Source organism: Priapulus caudatus, unplaced genomic scaffold, assembly GCF_000485595.1.
Source record: "Priapulus caudatus unplaced genomic scaffold, Priapulus_caudatus-5.0.1 Scaffold852, whole genome shotgun sequence".
Lineage (NCBI taxonomy): Eukaryota > Metazoa > Priapulida > Priapulimorpha > Priapulimorphida > Priapulidae > Priapulus > Priapulus caudatus.
The window spans coordinates 27571-44900 of record NW_014577913.1 but is presented as its reverse complement, the minus strand read 5'-3'; the positions used below and the strand labels follow the sequence as shown (position 1 = coordinate 44900).

At 43.6% G+C, this 17330-nt stretch overlaps 3 protein-coding genes across 5 annotated transcripts in view; 2 read left to right on the top strand and 1 right to left on the bottom strand.

The window, feature by feature from the left end:
• LOC106813992 (fibronectin type-III domain-containing protein 3A-like) overlaps positions 1 to 17330 on the bottom strand; it is a 39013-nt gene that overhangs the window by 17392 nt on the left and 4291 nt on the right. For 2 of the 3 annotated variants that reach the window (XR_001394535.1, XM_014818246.1), the window contains exons 4-12: positions 5726 to 5785; positions 3490 to 3533; positions 2962 to 3056; positions 2516 to 2694; positions 2039 to 2198; positions 1813 to 1899; positions 1266 to 1404; positions 597 to 662; positions 172 to 284 (exon numbers count right to left, since the gene is read on the bottom strand). Coding sequence is in view for 2 of the 3 variants with exons in the window: in XM_014818246.1 (XP_014673732.1) it covers positions 172 to 284; positions 597 to 662; positions 1266 to 1404; positions 1813 to 1899; positions 2039 to 2198; positions 2516 to 2694; positions 2962 to 3056; positions 3490 to 3533; positions 5726 to 5763 (921 nt within the window). In the remaining variant the exon portion in view is untranslated. The remainder of the gene's footprint in view (positions 1 to 171; positions 285 to 596; positions 663 to 1265; positions 1405 to 1812; positions 1900 to 2038; positions 2199 to 2515; positions 2695 to 2961; positions 3057 to 3489; positions 3534 to 5725; positions 5786 to 17330) is intronic. The other variant, XM_014818248.1, reaches the window with a different exon arrangement.
• On the top strand, positions 5900 to 8700 carry LOC106813986. The gene is made up of 4 exons (XM_014818241.1): positions 5900 to 6183; positions 6848 to 7892; positions 8017 to 8191; positions 8351 to 8700. Exons 2-4 carry the CDS (start codon positions 6972 to 6974, stop codon positions 8698 to 8700), a joined length of 1446 nt encoding a protein of 481 aa, XP_014673727.1. The 5' UTR covers positions 5900 to 6183; positions 6848 to 6971.
• LOC106813985 lies at positions 15267 to 17099 on the top strand. The gene has a single exon (XM_014818240.1). The coding sequence runs from the start codon at positions 15267 to 15269 to the stop codon at positions 17097 to 17099; it is 1833 nt and encodes a 610-aa protein (XP_014673726.1).

Below are 17330 nucleotides of genomic sequence, written 5' to 3'. Positions count from 1 at the left end.
TGCTATCACTACCACTACTGCTACCATTACTGCTACCACTACCACTGCTGCTACCACTACCGCTATCACTACCACTACTGCTACCATTACTGCTATCACTACCATTGCTACTATCACTACCACTACCACTGCTGCTACCACTACCGCTATCACTGCTACTACATGACTCACATCGCTGTAACCGCCGGCACTGGAGCAGAGTGTGCACAGCTTGTACGTGTGACCAGGCTCCAAGTGATCACAGTGAAATTCAAGCTCAGCTCCTGTGTAGATCACTTCAAACCCTATAATACATAACAACAGTTACTACATGTATACACTTAGCCACCCCCCCCCCCTCCCAGGGGCATCTATTACTCACAAGATAGTGTGGTCAGGTAGGTGTGCAACTGCAATAAGGGATGGAACTCAATTATATTACCATCATATTGTGCTATAAAGGCATTCTGAGGGTGCTTCAGGACACATAATAATAAGGTAATTTGTTTGCTAGGTATGTTATTTTGCACGTCTTCATGAACTGTACTGCACGGCTGCAAAATGCCCAAAGAGCTAGCTGTTAAGAGTTATAGTTTAAAATAAACAGACAAACCTACCCCTGCCATCATCCAGTTCCAACATATACTGTGATATTTCAGCACCACCATTATCCTTTGGCAGATCTAAGATAAGACAAAATAGATATTCATTACGAAATAATTCTATGGAATCATAACATTTGTATAAAGAGTTGTGGGAGTGAAACATGAATTAAAACATATAAATGTGTGTCTGGTGTGTTGCTCATGGACTGACTGTAATGACAATGACTGACATCTTACAGAAAATGCATTAAAATCAAATTAGACCAGCCAGGTCGCCATCACTATATTTACTCGTGTGGAGAACTGTGGATGCCACATTATACATGTTCTATATACAGGTAGGTCCCGTTTTACGACAGGGTTAGGTTCCAGTAAAACAGGGTTATAAAATGAAAAGTCGTAAAACAAGACCAAATTATAATGCAATTAAATGCTATCATTCCACCCACAATGCACCACACACAAAAAAACGCATATTGCGTGTTCTGACTCACAGGCGTTGCTGCGATGTTGTTATTGAGTTGCAATTTTTTTGGTTATTTTTAATTTTTTAGGTAATTTTGAAAAGGCTGTTAATGTGAAAAGGTGTAAAAATTAAATGGACCATCGTAAAACGGGACCTACCTGTACTGTATACAAGTGTAACTGAAAAAACATGGATGCGTAGTATCAGATACATACCCCATGAAACCTTAAAGCTGTTGGCGTGTATTCTACCTTTGAGGATTGGTTTAGAGGGTGCGCCGGGCTTGTCTGGCCGTGTCTTAAACACGACTGTTTCGCTCCATTTACTCTGCCCCTCCTCATTGTGTGCACACAGCTGAAATCATGACATGAATTATATTAAAGAAGACTTCACACGACAGAGATAGACAAACAATATTCATACAGCTAAGGCAAACTTTTGGAAAAGACAATGAAGTAAGTACAATATGAAAAAGCTTACCTATGCACGCACGCAGTCACACACACACGCAGGCACGCACGCAGTCACACACACACGCAGGCACGCATGCACGCAGGCAGTTATGCATGCACGCACGCAGTCACACACGCACGCAGGCAGTCACGCATGCACACAGGCAGTCACACACGCACGCAGGCAGTCACGCATGCACACAGGCAGTCACGCATGCACGCAGGCACGCACGCAGTCACACACGCACACAGGCACGCAGGCAGTCATGCATGCACACAGACACGCACGCAGTCACACATGCACACTTACTTTAAATGTATACGCAGTATTTCTCCTCAGCCCCCCCATGGCATACATCGTGTCTCTGCCATTGTACACAGGAAGGAAGCCATGGCCCTACACACACAGAGAAACGATATTATATTACAGACGTAGACAACATTTAACCAATCCAATTAGTTATTCACCAGTGTGCACTACTACGAGTGAAATTGTCTAGCAGGTGAATACACTGAGGGAGGGAGTTGATGCTCACCGATAAATCATCCTCCATTTGTAACGTGAAGTCATCATCGCTTGGTCGCCTGCTCCAAACCAGTGCAAGCTTTGAAATAAATGCATCTTTCAATTGTGGGGCATCTGGTTGCGACGGAACACTGCCACTTGTGGAATAGCAAACTATGTCACTGTAATCACTGTAACAGAATCAAGAGTAACACAGGTCAATCAAGTGTAAGCCACGATAAACGGAAAGGATTTCAGCGCAACTACTGCGTTTCTATTACAATCTGAACTTTACTCTCATACTTTGACACTACTGCTCAGGAATGATCATGTTTCGACTCCAGAAACAATTAATGACTTTCTGACACTATAATAACGACATCACACCTAGTACCGATGTGTACCTAGCATGCCTTATCCTAGCCCCACCCCACATGCACCCCAACACCCTACTCCAACACCTGCAATCACCCCCAGCACCCCCACCCCCTAGCCTGCAATCACCAACCTTTTGCCAATCTCATTGACAGCGTAAAGTCGGAAGCGGTAACATGTGGAAGCCTGTAATTTGGTGACTTTGAACTGCCGTGTGAGGTCACAGTATATCTCCGTGAAATTGTCTTCACCTTTTCCCTCGTCGTACTCAAGGCAATAGCCAAGCATCTTAGAACCATTATCGGCAGTGGACTACACAAACAACACAATGAGAATTAAACATGGAACCACAGCAAACCTCTCATTGCTTGCTAAACATCTAGTGATAAGACAACACATTACACTTAGAAACTAACCGACTTATTCAACCAGGGAAATGAGGAAACACTTCATGTAGACTAAATGAACTTATTATCACATAAAAACAGTGGCAACTGCTGTCAGAGAAAGACGTGCAATAAAGTAGATATGAAGCTCAGGTAGTAGAGATGATGCAATGGATACAAGCCTGCCACTTACATTCCATTTCAAGGATATGCTGGTTTTGGTCCTGTTGACAAATTTTGGTGGCTGTGGTGTTTCTGGCTCACAGGAAATTGTTGTGAAGCTCACCACTGTAATGAAAAAAAGAAATCGAATATGACCATGAAGCTACAGAGCTGGCGAACTTTTCTCACGTGGCAACCCCTGGTAGCCATCGACGTAGTTAGCAGAACAGGAGAGATCAGATTGATGCCAGCACTCATGTTTGTAGGCATTTGATGCCACATTCACAGCGCAACACCAGTTTTCAATTCTCATGACTGTGAGTCAGGGTACTAACAGATAAAGGCAACTATGTCCATAGGTCTTACTATAAGAAACCATAACAGTTTCCTTATAAAGGCTGCAACTTCATAATATTCCCTCCCAAGCTTCCCAGCTAAAGCTTATATCACATCCAACTCTCAACATCCACATATAAATAATAAAAGATATATGAAATTATAATAATAATTATTTTGCATAACATAACACTTGGAAAATTGCATATTGGTTGATACATACTTTCTGATCTGTCTCCCTTGAGGTCATCCAACAATGCTGAAATGCTGAAATGAATACAAACATAATAATTGTTGTACTGTTCTGTATGAGAAATCCTAGGCAGTTATCTGGATTATTGAGTTATGCAAGAACAAACAAAGCAATTAGATCAGTAGATAGCAATTGTAAACTAGAAAGGGCAGTTGTTGCCAACTACATGTATCCCCTGTGTTCTCCCCAAGATGTGTAAGTATACGAAGTTTGGTCGCGCTAGGTCAATTAGGGGCCGAGTTATAGAGCGGAAGGGAAATATGATGAAGGTCAAGGTCAAGGTCAATGTCAAACAAAGGTCGCAGTGACCTGGTTTCGGTACGTGACACACCTTCTCCCCAAGATGTGTAAGTATACCAAGTTTGGTCGCGCTAGGTGAATGAGGGGCCGAGTTATAGAGCAGAAGGAAAATATGATCAAAGTCAAGGTAAAGGTCAAATAAAGATCATAGTGACCTGGTTTTGGTACGCGACACACATTCTCCCAAAGATGTGTAAGTATACCAAGTTTGGTAGCGCTAGGTCAATTAGGGGCCGAGTTATGGAGCGGAAGGGAAATATGATCAAGGTCAAGGTAAAGGTCAAATAAAGGTCGTAGTAACCTGGTTTTGGTAGCGCTAGGTCGATTAAGGGCGGAGTTATAAATCGGGAAGGAAAATATGATCAAGCGTCAGGTTAAAGGTACAATTTTAAAAGGTTGCGTGACCTGTTTTGTACGCTGCCTACTTGCTCCCCAGAATGTTGTAAGTATACCAATGTTTCGTGTGAGCGCGTAGTCAAATTAGGGAGTTCGTAGTTATTAGGAGCGGAAGGGAAATTGTCTGCGGCGGCGGCGGCTGGGGAGACATGAAACCATAGTATCCCCGCCGACTTCGTCGCGGGGGATACAATTACACACTTTACACAATTATTGTAATGAAAGTGTCAATGACACTATAGCTCACCTTGGGTGTGATAAGAGGGAGATGATATTTAAAATTTGGTAAGTGTTTCATTTACGATGGACCGAAATGTGATCAAATGTCCTTATTACCTGTTTTATACTAATAGAAATTTCACTCTTTTGTTTCAGGGTTAGTTTTGATGCGATAAATGTTTCAGATTTGAAAGTATGAAATCTGGGCGAGAGATGGTGCTACACCTAAATGATCGCCATTTTGGTTTTCGATTATTGCGCAAATAAAAGCAATAACATATTCCAGTCAAATTACTGTAACAAAGAATCTAAAACACAATATTACACATAGGTATGATTAGGTAGGTAGGTAGGTAGATAGGTAGGTAGGTAGGTAAATTGAATGAATTGTAAGTAATCGAATGAATCGAGATGGCTATGGCCAAAAAGTGGGCGTGGCTCGAAAGTAGGTCGACAGGCGTGCTTCAAAATAGGACGTTCAAATCTCTCCCATAGGAGTGACAACTGTATGCAATTTTAAACATGTGGGTCAAACGGTTCTTGAGTTATCGTTGACCGTAGGCAGACACTGAAATGCCTAGTAAAATTGCCAAAATCTACCTAATTTGCATAATTTAAAAAGAATATTAAAACCACTGTGATGTTTTGGGGCCAGTCCTTATAATTATTCATTCATATACCAAAAATGAGGAAAATCCGTTCAACCTGAACTGACTTATGGCCATTTCCATTTTTGCCAAAAAGTGGGCATGGCTCGAAAATAGGTCAACTGGCTTGCTCCAAAATAGGACGTTCACATCTCTCCCATAGGAGTAACAACTGTATGCAATTTGAAACATGTGGGTCAAACAGTTCTCCAGTTATCGTGGACCGTAGCCAAATGTTGACGGACGGACGGATGGACGAACGGACGTACGACGGACAACGCACCATGGCAATAGCTCATCTTGACGATGTCAATGCGAGCTAAACATATATACACGTGCTGAATATTTTTAGGCAAGCCCACTCGTACCACACTTATCAGTACAGATGACATTTACTATCAGATCAATGGATGCCATTACCATAACTAATTAACTATTAGCATTCATTTAGTATATTGTTGTGCAGAGGTAGCAATCACTCACAGAACATTGCTGCCTCCTACACTTGCATGCATGTTAAGTGAACCATATGAACTTCAGGCTCTCATGAGCACACATCAGCATAAAATATACAATTTATTCTCAAGTAAACACCAGATTAATCTAGTGATAATTAAAGGGCCAACTATGCTACCAACACTTACTATATCCAGTACTCAGTGGCAGGTTTCAAATCCTTCATTAGATGCTCCAAGGCATCCCCACTGAAACATATTTACACGGCATGTTATTAGCGTGTGCAATCAATCGTTCATAAGCAGGCCAGAAAACGCGAAAATATTTACATCGGACCAGTGGTAAGTGTTTCACGAAGCAGGGGTTTTTGTTAAGCTAATTTGTTTCTGTGGTGCAGGCGTCACCTACTGTGTGGTAAGCCAACCTATGTAGCGATATTTTTCTTTTACAGTAGCGCGTCTAGACACAGCTTTGTTTAAATTTGTTAACGTGGCAATTCGCTAGACGTCACGTGTGTGTGTTAGAAGCCAGTTAGAGTTGTAGCCAGTGCGTGTTCGGCGTGTAACTGGCAGTAGTTGAGTAGAGCTAGCGCAAGGCAGTTCGCTGTAATTTGGTCGGCACGATGAAATTGTATCCTGTCAAAGAAGTAAGTGATAATTTAGATACTTTTATTTGAGCTTAATGGTTAATTTGTGTGGTCCCGTTCGCGTGTATATTTACATAGGAATTTTGCATAGGTAAAGTCACTGTGCATGCGATAGTTGTAGGGAATTATTATAGAGTGCTCAGTGTGGCAGTAGAAAATGCTTAGACAGGAATTATTGTATTTAAAACGCAGTACTAAGCTGAAGTTATACTTTATTTTCTTATATAGCGCCCTACACCGCAGGTCATGTAGAATGAGGATAAATGTCGATGTTTAATATGACATATGCCGTGACAATGACGTTAAATACTCGTAGCCAACGGAAATTAAGCGAATGTAAGGTTACAACGTGTGACAAAATGTTTATTTTAGGTGGATAAGGTGTGGCTATTCTAAATATTGATGGCAGCTTGTATTTTGAGGCATTGCTTGTTCTACAACTGTACTTTCGAGGTGGCAAACAGATAGAGTGTATTATTTGCTTCAGTAATTATTGATTTGAAGTAGAGTAATAAATTCTCGTTAAAAAAGAAGAACGCATTGAATTACTGAGAATTACTTGGTTGTCCGTAACGCTTGTTTGTGCTATGTATCAGTCTCTATTTTTACTTGTTCTATGTGTATTGTAATGGTTAGTATCTTTATTTGTAATATTTATTTACAGATCGAATAAAAACCAAATATATCGGTTCAAGGCAGGACGCAAAGTTTTGGTTCCCTTTCTCGACTGTTCATAACATTCGATTTCTTGCTAACCTGGGATAGAAGATTGAGGGAATACAGTAGCAATGGCTCAAGAAGCTAAGGATCTCAAGATCAAGCGCAGGAGTGCTAAGGCGAAGCTGACCCGATTATCAAATGCCATACAGCAACTTCTGGATAGCGACAGAGAAGTAGATGAGGTAACAGAGTGCGTGAAGCAGTTAGAGCTGGCCTACCAGGATCTGCAAATTAAGCATGAGGCCTATTGTATGCTCATCCAAGACGATGAAGAATTCGAGAAGGAAGAAGTCTGGATGAAAGACTGCCAGACTGTCTTTATGACCATGAAAATGCAAGTAAAGGATCATTATAAGGAGCAGGCGACTGATGTAAAGGTAGAAGGCGTAAATGAGGTTCTTGCATCTACGGACACAGAGCGAGGTGGGTTAGAAATTCAGACGAGGCCCAGTCCTAGTCCACAAGTAGAGGCTACAGCGTGCAAAGTACAGATGGAGCGGCCGAGGCTCCCACGTTTCAGTGGTGATGTAAGGGAATATGCGATCTTTAGATCCGACTTTCACCACCTAATTGACAGCAGGTACAGCAAGCGAGACGCAATTACTCTCCTGCGTACGTGCTTGCAGGGAACGCCGGCAGATCTGATAAGAGGAATCGGCAACGATTACGATGCTGCATGGGCGCATTTAGATAACATCTATGGGGATCCACGCTTCGTGTCAGATGCCATTGTTCATGACTTGGGAAAGTTTCGCCCGCTTAAGGAAGGTGAGGATGCACGATTTTGTGACCTGGTGCATCTGGTGCGGAGAAGCTACAACACGCTTAAGGAAGTGGGTCAAACACATGACATGGACAACAGCCACATGCTAGCTATGGTGGAAAGGAAAATGAGCCAGGAAGACAGAAAGGTGTGGTTCGCATCGGAAAGCGTGAAAACGGCACCATCCTTCCTGCTGATGTTGGACTGGATGGCTGGAGAGTTAAAGGCAAGACTTCGAGCATTAGCCCCTCTAAGAGATGGCAAATTAATGGCTTCTATTAGTCATATAGCAAGGAGGGCAGCAACCCGAAGGATCAGTGGCCAATTTAAATGCTGGCTCTGCAAATCAGATCAACTTGGTTGACCAGTGTAAGAAGATTCTTTCTAAGAGGCAACCTGATAGATTTCAGCTGATGAAGGACAACCATGCTTGTTTTAGTTGTCTCAAGAAAGCTGGTAGGGAGCACCGGATGACGAACTGCAAGAGAAGGAAGAGATGCACGGAGCTAGTTAATGGGGCGCAGTGTCAGTCTTTTCATCACCCATTACTACACAGGCATACACAGACTGTAAGCGTAGAGGTGGCAAGTGTGGCAGGCAAGGCAGCACTTTTACCGGTTCTGTCTGTAAAGATCTTAGGCCCTGAACGAATGAGTTCGACAGTTAATTGTCTCCTTGATTCAGGTGCCCAGATTAGTCTGGTGAAGCAGTCGCTAGCAGAGGAGTTGAACCTGAAAGGAAGACCGATATCCATCAACATTACGAAAGTTGGAGGCGATGTTGAAGAAGTGCACACAAAATTCTATCGTATGAAACTGCAGTCACTTGACGACAAGCGTGTTTATGGAGTGTCAGCTGTTGGGCTTCAGTGCATCAACAACGACATAGCAGAGGTACAGATAGAAGATCTTGCCAAGACATTTCACCTGAATAAGAGGAATGTACACCGTGGAGTGGTTCCATCGACGTTCTGGTGGGGATCGACCATGCCTACCTACATGAAGGAGAAACCAAACAGGAAGGGAGCTTGGTAGCAAGGCATTCTCCATTAGGATGGGTGGTATTTGGAGCTACCCAAGAGGCAGCCCGCCACCGTGCAGTCCTGAATGTAATGCTGTCAAGCCCAGTAGATTTAAAGGACTTTTGGACAACAGAATCGATGGGAGTATGCCATGATTCTTGTCGGTGCCAACCACATGGGCTTAGCAGTCAAGAAGTAGAGGAATGTAAGTTGATAAATAATTCTTGTCGGAAGGTTGGCAACCAATGGCTTGTACCGTACCATGGTTAAGGATCCAGGCTTGCTTCCGCGACAACAAGGTGCAAGTGAGAGGATGTTGTGTGCTACGAGAAAAAGCTGACTAAAGATCCACAGCATGCAGAGCATATGACAATCAGATAAGAGATGTGGGAAATGGGCTTTGCCAAAAAATTATCTGATCAGGAAGTGAAGTCATATAAGGCCAGTACACTACAATCTCTATCTATGCTATCATTAGACCTGAGAAGAAGAGTACCCCATCCGAATTGTATTCAATTCGTCGGCTCTTACCAGGGCCAGTCTTTTGAACAACTATTGGATGAAGGGACCAGATCTTCTCAATGGCTTGTCGGGGTATTGCTATAGTTAGAGAGCATGAGAGTGCCTTGTGTGGGAGATATCCAAAATGTACACAGAGTGTGATACCCAAGAAAGATCAACATGTTCACCGCTTTCTGTGGAGAAAACCCTGAACTGGACGGAAGCCGGATGTATACAAATGAGGGTGGTCACTTTTGGTGACAAACCAGCCGCAGCATTAGCACAGATAGCATTGCGGAAGACAGCTGAAGAAGGGGCAGAGAGATATCACATGCAGCAGCGGCAGTGATAGTCTATCGCTTGCGGGGAAGTTCTGTTGTGCATTTATATGTCCCGTCAGGTTTGACGTTGATTCATGTAGGAACCCCTGGGAGTAAAAAAACTTGGAGTAGACATTCTGAATCATCGGGAAGGATAGGGAATAATTCAAGATGGCTTCAAGAGGCCGTCAATTCACTGTAATTGACCATAAACTCGCCACCTATTTATGATTGGAGGGTTTTTGATTTTCGGGGTGGTATCCCTATGTTTTATGGTCAGGCTATCCATTAAAACTAATACGCTACCGAAAAATGCATTGCATTCATTGTTAAATTAAGCATGGCACCGAAAGGGACACACGGTATCATATAAATGCTATACTTTCTCGCAGACTTATGATAGAAGGGTAATTTTCGTGTCTATCCTATGTTTTAGGGGTCAGGTTATTACCACTTGGACTAATTAAACAGATTAAAACGCACTGGCATCACTATCAAAGCTAAGATATGGCCGACCAATATGCACTGACGCGTCATTTATTGACAACTTTTTCACATATTCGGCTAATAATCTAGCCCAGCATTTACAGTCTACATGATATTATTGTGTAACGGTAACTTTAATACTGATCACTGTGTTCCTGCCATGTCCTACCTTCACCGGTAACAGAGTACAAAGACAGTGGATATACCGCCTCAAACACTTTCAGCGGTATACCTGGTCACTTAGGCAGAATAAATAGCTCTTGCATGTGACGAAGCAGTTTTACCACATAGCAGAGGCAAATTCGATGTTGTGGCGCCTCAGCTTGAATTTCAAAATATTTCGATGTGTCTTCCGGATCCGTTCCATTTTATGGTCAAGATTTTCTCGGGTGTATTGCGGAAAATACTTGGCTGTAGGTGGAGCAGTAAAGTTAATCTTGGATAGAAAACGGTATCTTTGGCCCTAACGTGACCACAGGCAGTCTTGGGCTGGCTCGTATTATGTGCGGGCCTTTGGCAGGTATGACATTGCCTATCTGGAAACAATGAAAAGCGACTTCAGTGGGAAGCATTCTTTGATGAATTGGCACATAGCAAGTACCAGAGCCCTCTGGGCATCTGAGGGAAATGAGAAGCAAGTGTCTTGGACAAAGATCACGTTAGAAAAGTCACAGCTGCTTTGCGATTATCGCTACTCATAGGTATCTGTTTGATGACTTCTGAAGAAGTTCAACGACAGTAACGAGCGAGAGAAGTCAAAATTTAGATACCTGGGCTACATTCATTGTATGGTCATTTGCAAAGGACCTTGATGGCGAGCTGATCGGGAAGGGAATTGGCACTACATTGGAAACTGTTGAGCTATCTGCCCTTACTTCACAAATTTGACTCGACCAACTACCTTCGCTGGCGTTACCTTATAACCTGGCAGACATGGCCAAAGGTCTGCCTGAGGACGCACCAGCTATCTCATGAAAACTTTGTGAATCAAGAGCGTTTGTCAGCTCATTACAGCCGTTGTGCAATGGACATGTGTTAGAGCAAACGATAAACCGTCCTCAAGAGCAGTGCCGGTATCATTCGGAGCAACCAGGAAGAGCCAATACGTCTACGAAATGGAATATCATTCACCATGAAATGATGTCTGTTACCACCCCTGTTCTAGGGCGATAAGCGGAGGTCAGAATGGCACCGATTTCAGAGTGAGTTGTCAACCATAAATTCACCACTGGACCGTAAACTGAAGGCGGGGAGCAAAAGGTTGATTGACATGATGGCATATTTGGTACCCATGAGATCCGTTCAAAGTTGTCCGAAGATACGAACAACGGCTGCAAAACATCCTGTTGCGTCTGCCATTATGCCTGATGATGTTTGAAAAGGATCTCGGTGACGAATGGCTCAGCAGGAAACGTGTTCTGGTGTGAGAGGTAACAATGAATTTCGAAAGGAATAGGACTAATAGACAAACGAAGTGCCTCTGAAGTTGATAGTTATTATAAACGGAACTTGAAAGCGTTTGTTACCGCGCATCGGTGATAAGAAGGAAAACCATCAATATCAAACACAAACAAGGAGAGAAGGATTTTGGGTAGCACGAAGAAGTTAGAGCTATTGCTCGAGATTACGCGCGTTGTGTGCATACCGATATGTGTGTCACACTGACCTCGTTGGTGTCTCCAGTTACCTCTTTGATGACCGATGCGCCGTTCTATCGCACCGACAACCTGCAAGTCCTGAACTGACAAACGATTCTCGGAAAAGAAGCTGACCCCCAGCGGTGCTGAATTACAAGCTCCGTTCTCAAGTGGACGGCAATGCCAACACTGGACTACTTTGTGAGACTGTCATGGCAGTATGTTGAGAAAGATTAGAAACGTCGTCATTGAGACATTGGAGATTTCTGTACGAGGTATTTTTGAAACGTCAATTTGGCTTGGTGTCATATGCCAGCACGTATCGACTTTGTTTTTCGATTCTCATGAAGGCATCTGTGAAAGGACAGTGAACGAACGCGAGGACATGAGACACGATTCAGTAGTACAGTATTTCAATATCTGAGGACTAATGCAAAGGAAATGACAGCTTCTGGGCTCAGCGGCACATATGCGCTAGACTAGAGGAACCATGCTAACTATGTTATTTGATTAGGAACCAATGTCCTTACCACGAGTCCCTGGTGTGGAAATTGTAGTTAGCCAAATTGGAAGGGAGCACATGCAAGGTGTACTAACGAAGACAAGGTCTGTCCATTCGGGGAATTACAAACGATACATACTGAACTCGATTCTACTCTGGAAGAAGCGGTATGTTCTACATGCCATGTTTTGCTTGCTATTAGGATCGGGGTGTCAAGAAGATTGTGTGCTGTCAAGGTGACACTGATGTTTAGGTGCTGTTTGTTACATTTTCAGCACGATCTTTTAAACGCCATATAAATCGGTTAGAACATGTTGATTAGAGAGCAGAGCGTGTAGAGGGTCAGTATCAGGTACATCCTTAGTACAACTGTAATTGGCAGCAAAGCAGAGCGCCGTGAATTAATGTGATGTTACTGCTGGCCTTTCATGCTTGGAATCGTATGTGACATCACAATCGCAAAAAATTTGGCACACAATTGGCAGCGCTCAAAGCGAACCACATAGACACGCTCAAGGACTTCCGGGTAGAACTCGGTCACATTTTGTGTCTAGCTTGACCCGGAACTATATTCTTTGGTACAGCATTCCGTGAACATTGGTGACCATATATAAAAATATGGATGAATTACGACTTAGTCTATACTCTCACAGGCAAGTCTGTGACCGTATCATGGACTTGCCACGACTAGCCACGCAGCTAACAGGGACATATTCCCCAGAGCCTTTTATCCACCTATAGTTCAAGATGACTGTTTGAGTGTCCTTAACTCTGGATACCTACGACTTTGGATTCGAATTATTAGATGGTATGCTTGTTCCAGGTAGGTTCCATCTACCTTGCCGGACGATGTTTTCGTTGTGATGTTTCTGTTGTGAAGTGTTCTACGCAAGTGTGCTGTGTGTCAACAGAATGGTACCAAGTGTTGCAAATTTTGCAAATGCCCGACCGAACAAAGTCATGACTGCAGAAACACAATTGGTATCTAAGGACACAGTGATATCAGTATTAAAGTTACCCTTACCATATATATCATGCGTATAACTGCTAACATGCTGCTAGTATCATATAGCGATATGCTGAAAAGTTGCAATAAATGACGGTCATATTTTGTGGTCATCTTAAGGCTTTGATGAGCTGGATGCTACGGGGCGCCAATGCCAGGACAGGCTTTTGTACTAATAACTGACAAAAATGAGTTTTTGAACACGAAAATCAATGTCTGTCAATTCCTCGTCCCACTAAACTCAATTTGGTGAACACAAACTCAATTCGTCCCACAAAACTCACATTTTTTTGGTGAACACAAAACATCAATTCTGTCAATCCTGTCCCACAAAACTCAATTTCTGTCAATTCCTGTACCACATAAACTCAATTTCCCTCGTTAACACACAAACTCAATTCTGTCGGAACCGGTTTCCACAAAACTCGTTTTTGTTTGCCAAAGTGTATGGCACAACGCATGTAGAAGGGCTAACCATTAGTCAGGAACTGGGCTGGAGAAATGTGGTCACGTCGCCATCTTAACTTGTTTCTTTTAACTTAGTGACTCGGCATTTCAGCCCAGTTTCTTGACAATGTAGCCCTTCTTTACAGTGCTCGTAGTGCCATTATTTGGGCAACAAAAATCGAGTTTTGTGGAAACCGGGTTCGACAGAATTGAGTTTTGTGGAACAGGATTGAAGAATGGAAGTTTCTGTGTTTACAATGAGTTTTGTGGCCGACCAGGGATTGACGAATGATTGTTGACACTTCCTGTGTTCACAACAACTTGAGTTTTGCTGGAGGACAGGATTGACAGAATGAGTTTTGTGTTCAACAAACATTGACTTTTGTGAGACAGAAATCTGAGTTTTTGTGCCACAAAAGTGAGTTTTGTTAGACAGACCTTGAGCCCTGTCCTGCATTGGCGCCCGTAGATTGCAGTGGCGTTTTTAATCTACGTTATTAGATCCTCAGTCGGCAAACTTGACTAAAACATACGGGATAGAACGGAAAATTACTCTTTCTTCATAACAGACTGGCGAGAAGTTAAGCAGTTTTCATGATCGGATGTCCCTTTTGGCGGCCATCTTAGATTTAACAATGATGGCAATACCATTTTCGATACCGGGTATTAGTTTTAAGGACTAGCCTACCATAAACAACTAGGAATAGCCACCAAAATCAACCTCCTATCATAAATAGGTGGCGAGTTATGGTCAATTACATGACTTGACGGCCATATTGAACGCCATCTTGAATTTCACCTATCCTTCCATGATTCGAATGTCTACCCAAGTTTTTTTTATCCCAGGGGTGTCCCCTACATGAATCAAGGCGTCAAACTGCGGGACATATAAAATGCACACAGGACTTGCCCCAGCTGATAGACTATGAAGCAGAATTCATACATGGATGACATTTGTGTGTCGGTTCCAACGGTGACTGAAGCTGAGGGAGCTTAGTGACGCATTGACCGGGTGTTAGCCGAATGGAGGCCTTAAGGGTTGAAAGAATGGAGATTAAACAACCGTTAGGGTGGGCAAACCAGCACGAGTCCGGAGAAGGAAAACTAAGCTGCTAGAGACAGCGAGTAATGAGAAGTGCTTGGAGTTGTGTGGAATAGTGACTCGATATTCTTTTCATACAAGGTGAAACTGAAGGATGATATAGCCTACACCAAGAGTAATGCTCCCAGCAGGATGACAAAGAGAAGCATCTTGAGTCGCGTGGGCTCGTATTTTTGACCGATTGGTTTTGCCGCAGCGTTCGTAATACGAGCGAAAATTGGGGCTACAACAGCTGTGGGGTGAAGGACTTGTTGGGATGCAGAGCTGCCTGCTAGAGAGTCAAGTGAATGGAGGAAGTTATTTTTCCAGAAAATGAGGAAAGCTGAGCAATGTTGCGTTTGAGAGATGCCTGACACCTAACAAGGTTATTGGTAGAACGACACTGTGCATCTTTTGTTGATGCATCGATGGATGCATTCGGAGCATGTGCTTACTTACGGTGGGAGACAGCGGAACAAAGCTATGTAAGTGCGGTTTGTGGGCAGCCAAATCACGGGTGGACCACTGAAGCAACCTAACTGTCCCACGGCTGGATTGCAAGCAGCAGTATTTGGAAGCAGATGTATAGGACAATCAAGATGAGATTGGCCATGGAGTTGAATCGGGTTATCTTCATGACAGACAGTATGATTGCCTTATCGTGGATAAAGAACAAAGCTAAAAGCTTCAAGATGTTCGTCTCGACAAGAGTGGGAGAAATCCAAAGTGCCACAGATCCAAGTCAATGGCGACACATACCAGGAGAGGTCAACGTTGCAGATGATCTTACCAGAGGATTAAATGCTGATCAGTTGAACGGAAGATGGCAGTATGGACCTGACTTTTTGCGCAAGCCTAAGGCAGAGTGGCCAAAGGAAGCAAAGACCGAGGAAAAGCTATCAGAAGTTGAAAAGGAAAGACGAAAGGAGCAATCAGTGTTGTTGGTAACTAAACCAGGGGAAGAGGTAATTGATTGTAAAAGATTCTCCAGTTGGAGGAAGCTGATCAGAGTTACTTCATATGTGCTAAAGTTTGTGAACAGGTTAAAATCAAGATACAGAAACAGGGATGAACAGGGTGACAGAGAAGGCGACAGTATTTTAACACCTGCTGAGTTACAGAAAGGAGAGACATTCCTAATTCAGAGTGCTCAGACGTGTTTGAGATCCCGAGTCGAAAAGGGAGAAATGAAAGCGCTCAGTCCGTTTATAGATGATGCAGGCATTATTAGAGTAGGAGGCAGAGTAGACAGGGCTAAAATGCCGTTTGAAATAAAGCACCCAGCTCTGCTTCCTTACGACAACTGGATATCGACACTGATAACGCGACATGTTCATGAGAGTGGTCATGGCGGAGTTGCGGCTACCACAGCAAAGACTAGAAGAAACTACTGGATTCTAAAAGGGCATAAACTTGCAAAGACTGTGAAGTTCAGATGTACCGTATGCAGAGCATTCGATCACAAAACAGAAACACAGGAAATGGCAGAGTTACCCATAGAACGACTAGCCCCGCATACACCACCATTTCACCATACAGCATGTGACTATTTCGGGCCATTTCCAGTGAAAGTTGGACGTAACAAGACTGCTAAACACTATGAAGTTCTGTTCACATGTTTAAACACAAGAGCAGTCCATTTAGAGCTTGCTGTTGATTGCTCTAGCATGGAGTTCATACAGGTGCTGCGTCGATTCATCGCGATTAGGGGTCAGCCAGTAACAATCCTAAGTGACAATGGAACGCAATTTGTGGGAGCAGAACGTGAGTTGAGGAGTATGGTGCAAGGCTGGTCTGGTGATAGGCTGAGAGAATTCTGTGCAGAAAGGGGCATGGAGTGGAAATTCATCACGCCTGGAGCGCCACACCAAAATGGATGTGCCGAATCATTGGTGAAAAGCTGCAAGTATGCTCTCAAGAAGGCTATTGGAGAGCAAACTTTAACGCCCTTCGAGCTATACACGTGCCTACTAGAGGTTGCTAATCTAGTGAATCAACGGCCGATTGGCAGAATCCCAACCGATCCTGATGACGGAAGCTACCTGAGTCCTAATGACATGCTGTTAGGACGGGCTTCCAGCGATGTCTCACAAGGGCCATTCCGCGAAACTAGAAATCCCAGGCATCGGGTCGAACTCGTTCAGCGCATCGTCGACTCATTTTGGCAGCGTTGGACAAGGGATGTTCTTCCTTTGTTAGCGCCACGACGGAAGTGGAACGTTGACCGCCGTAACGTTCGCGTTGACGACATAGTGATGATGGCTGATGCTAATGCTGTGCGTGGAAAATGGACTATCGCCCGCATTACGCAAGTGTACCCCGGTCTAGATGGAAAAGTTCGCAACGTAAAGGCAAAGACACCGACTGCAGAATACCGCCGTCCAATTACTAAGATCGCGGTTATTTACCCGGCTGAGGGTTATGATGTTTAAATAGCATGAGATTAAGTGTGTTTGTCATCATGAGGAAAATTCCCTCATTGGGCGGGGAGGATGTTTCACGAAGCAGGGGTTTTGTTAAGCTAGTTTGTTTCGATGGTGCAGGCGTCACCTACTGTGTGGTAAGCCAACCTATGTAACTGCGTGCACGGCGTGTAACTGGCAGTAGTTGAGTAGAGCTAGGGCAAGGCAGTTCGCTGTGATTTGGTCGGCACGATGAAATTG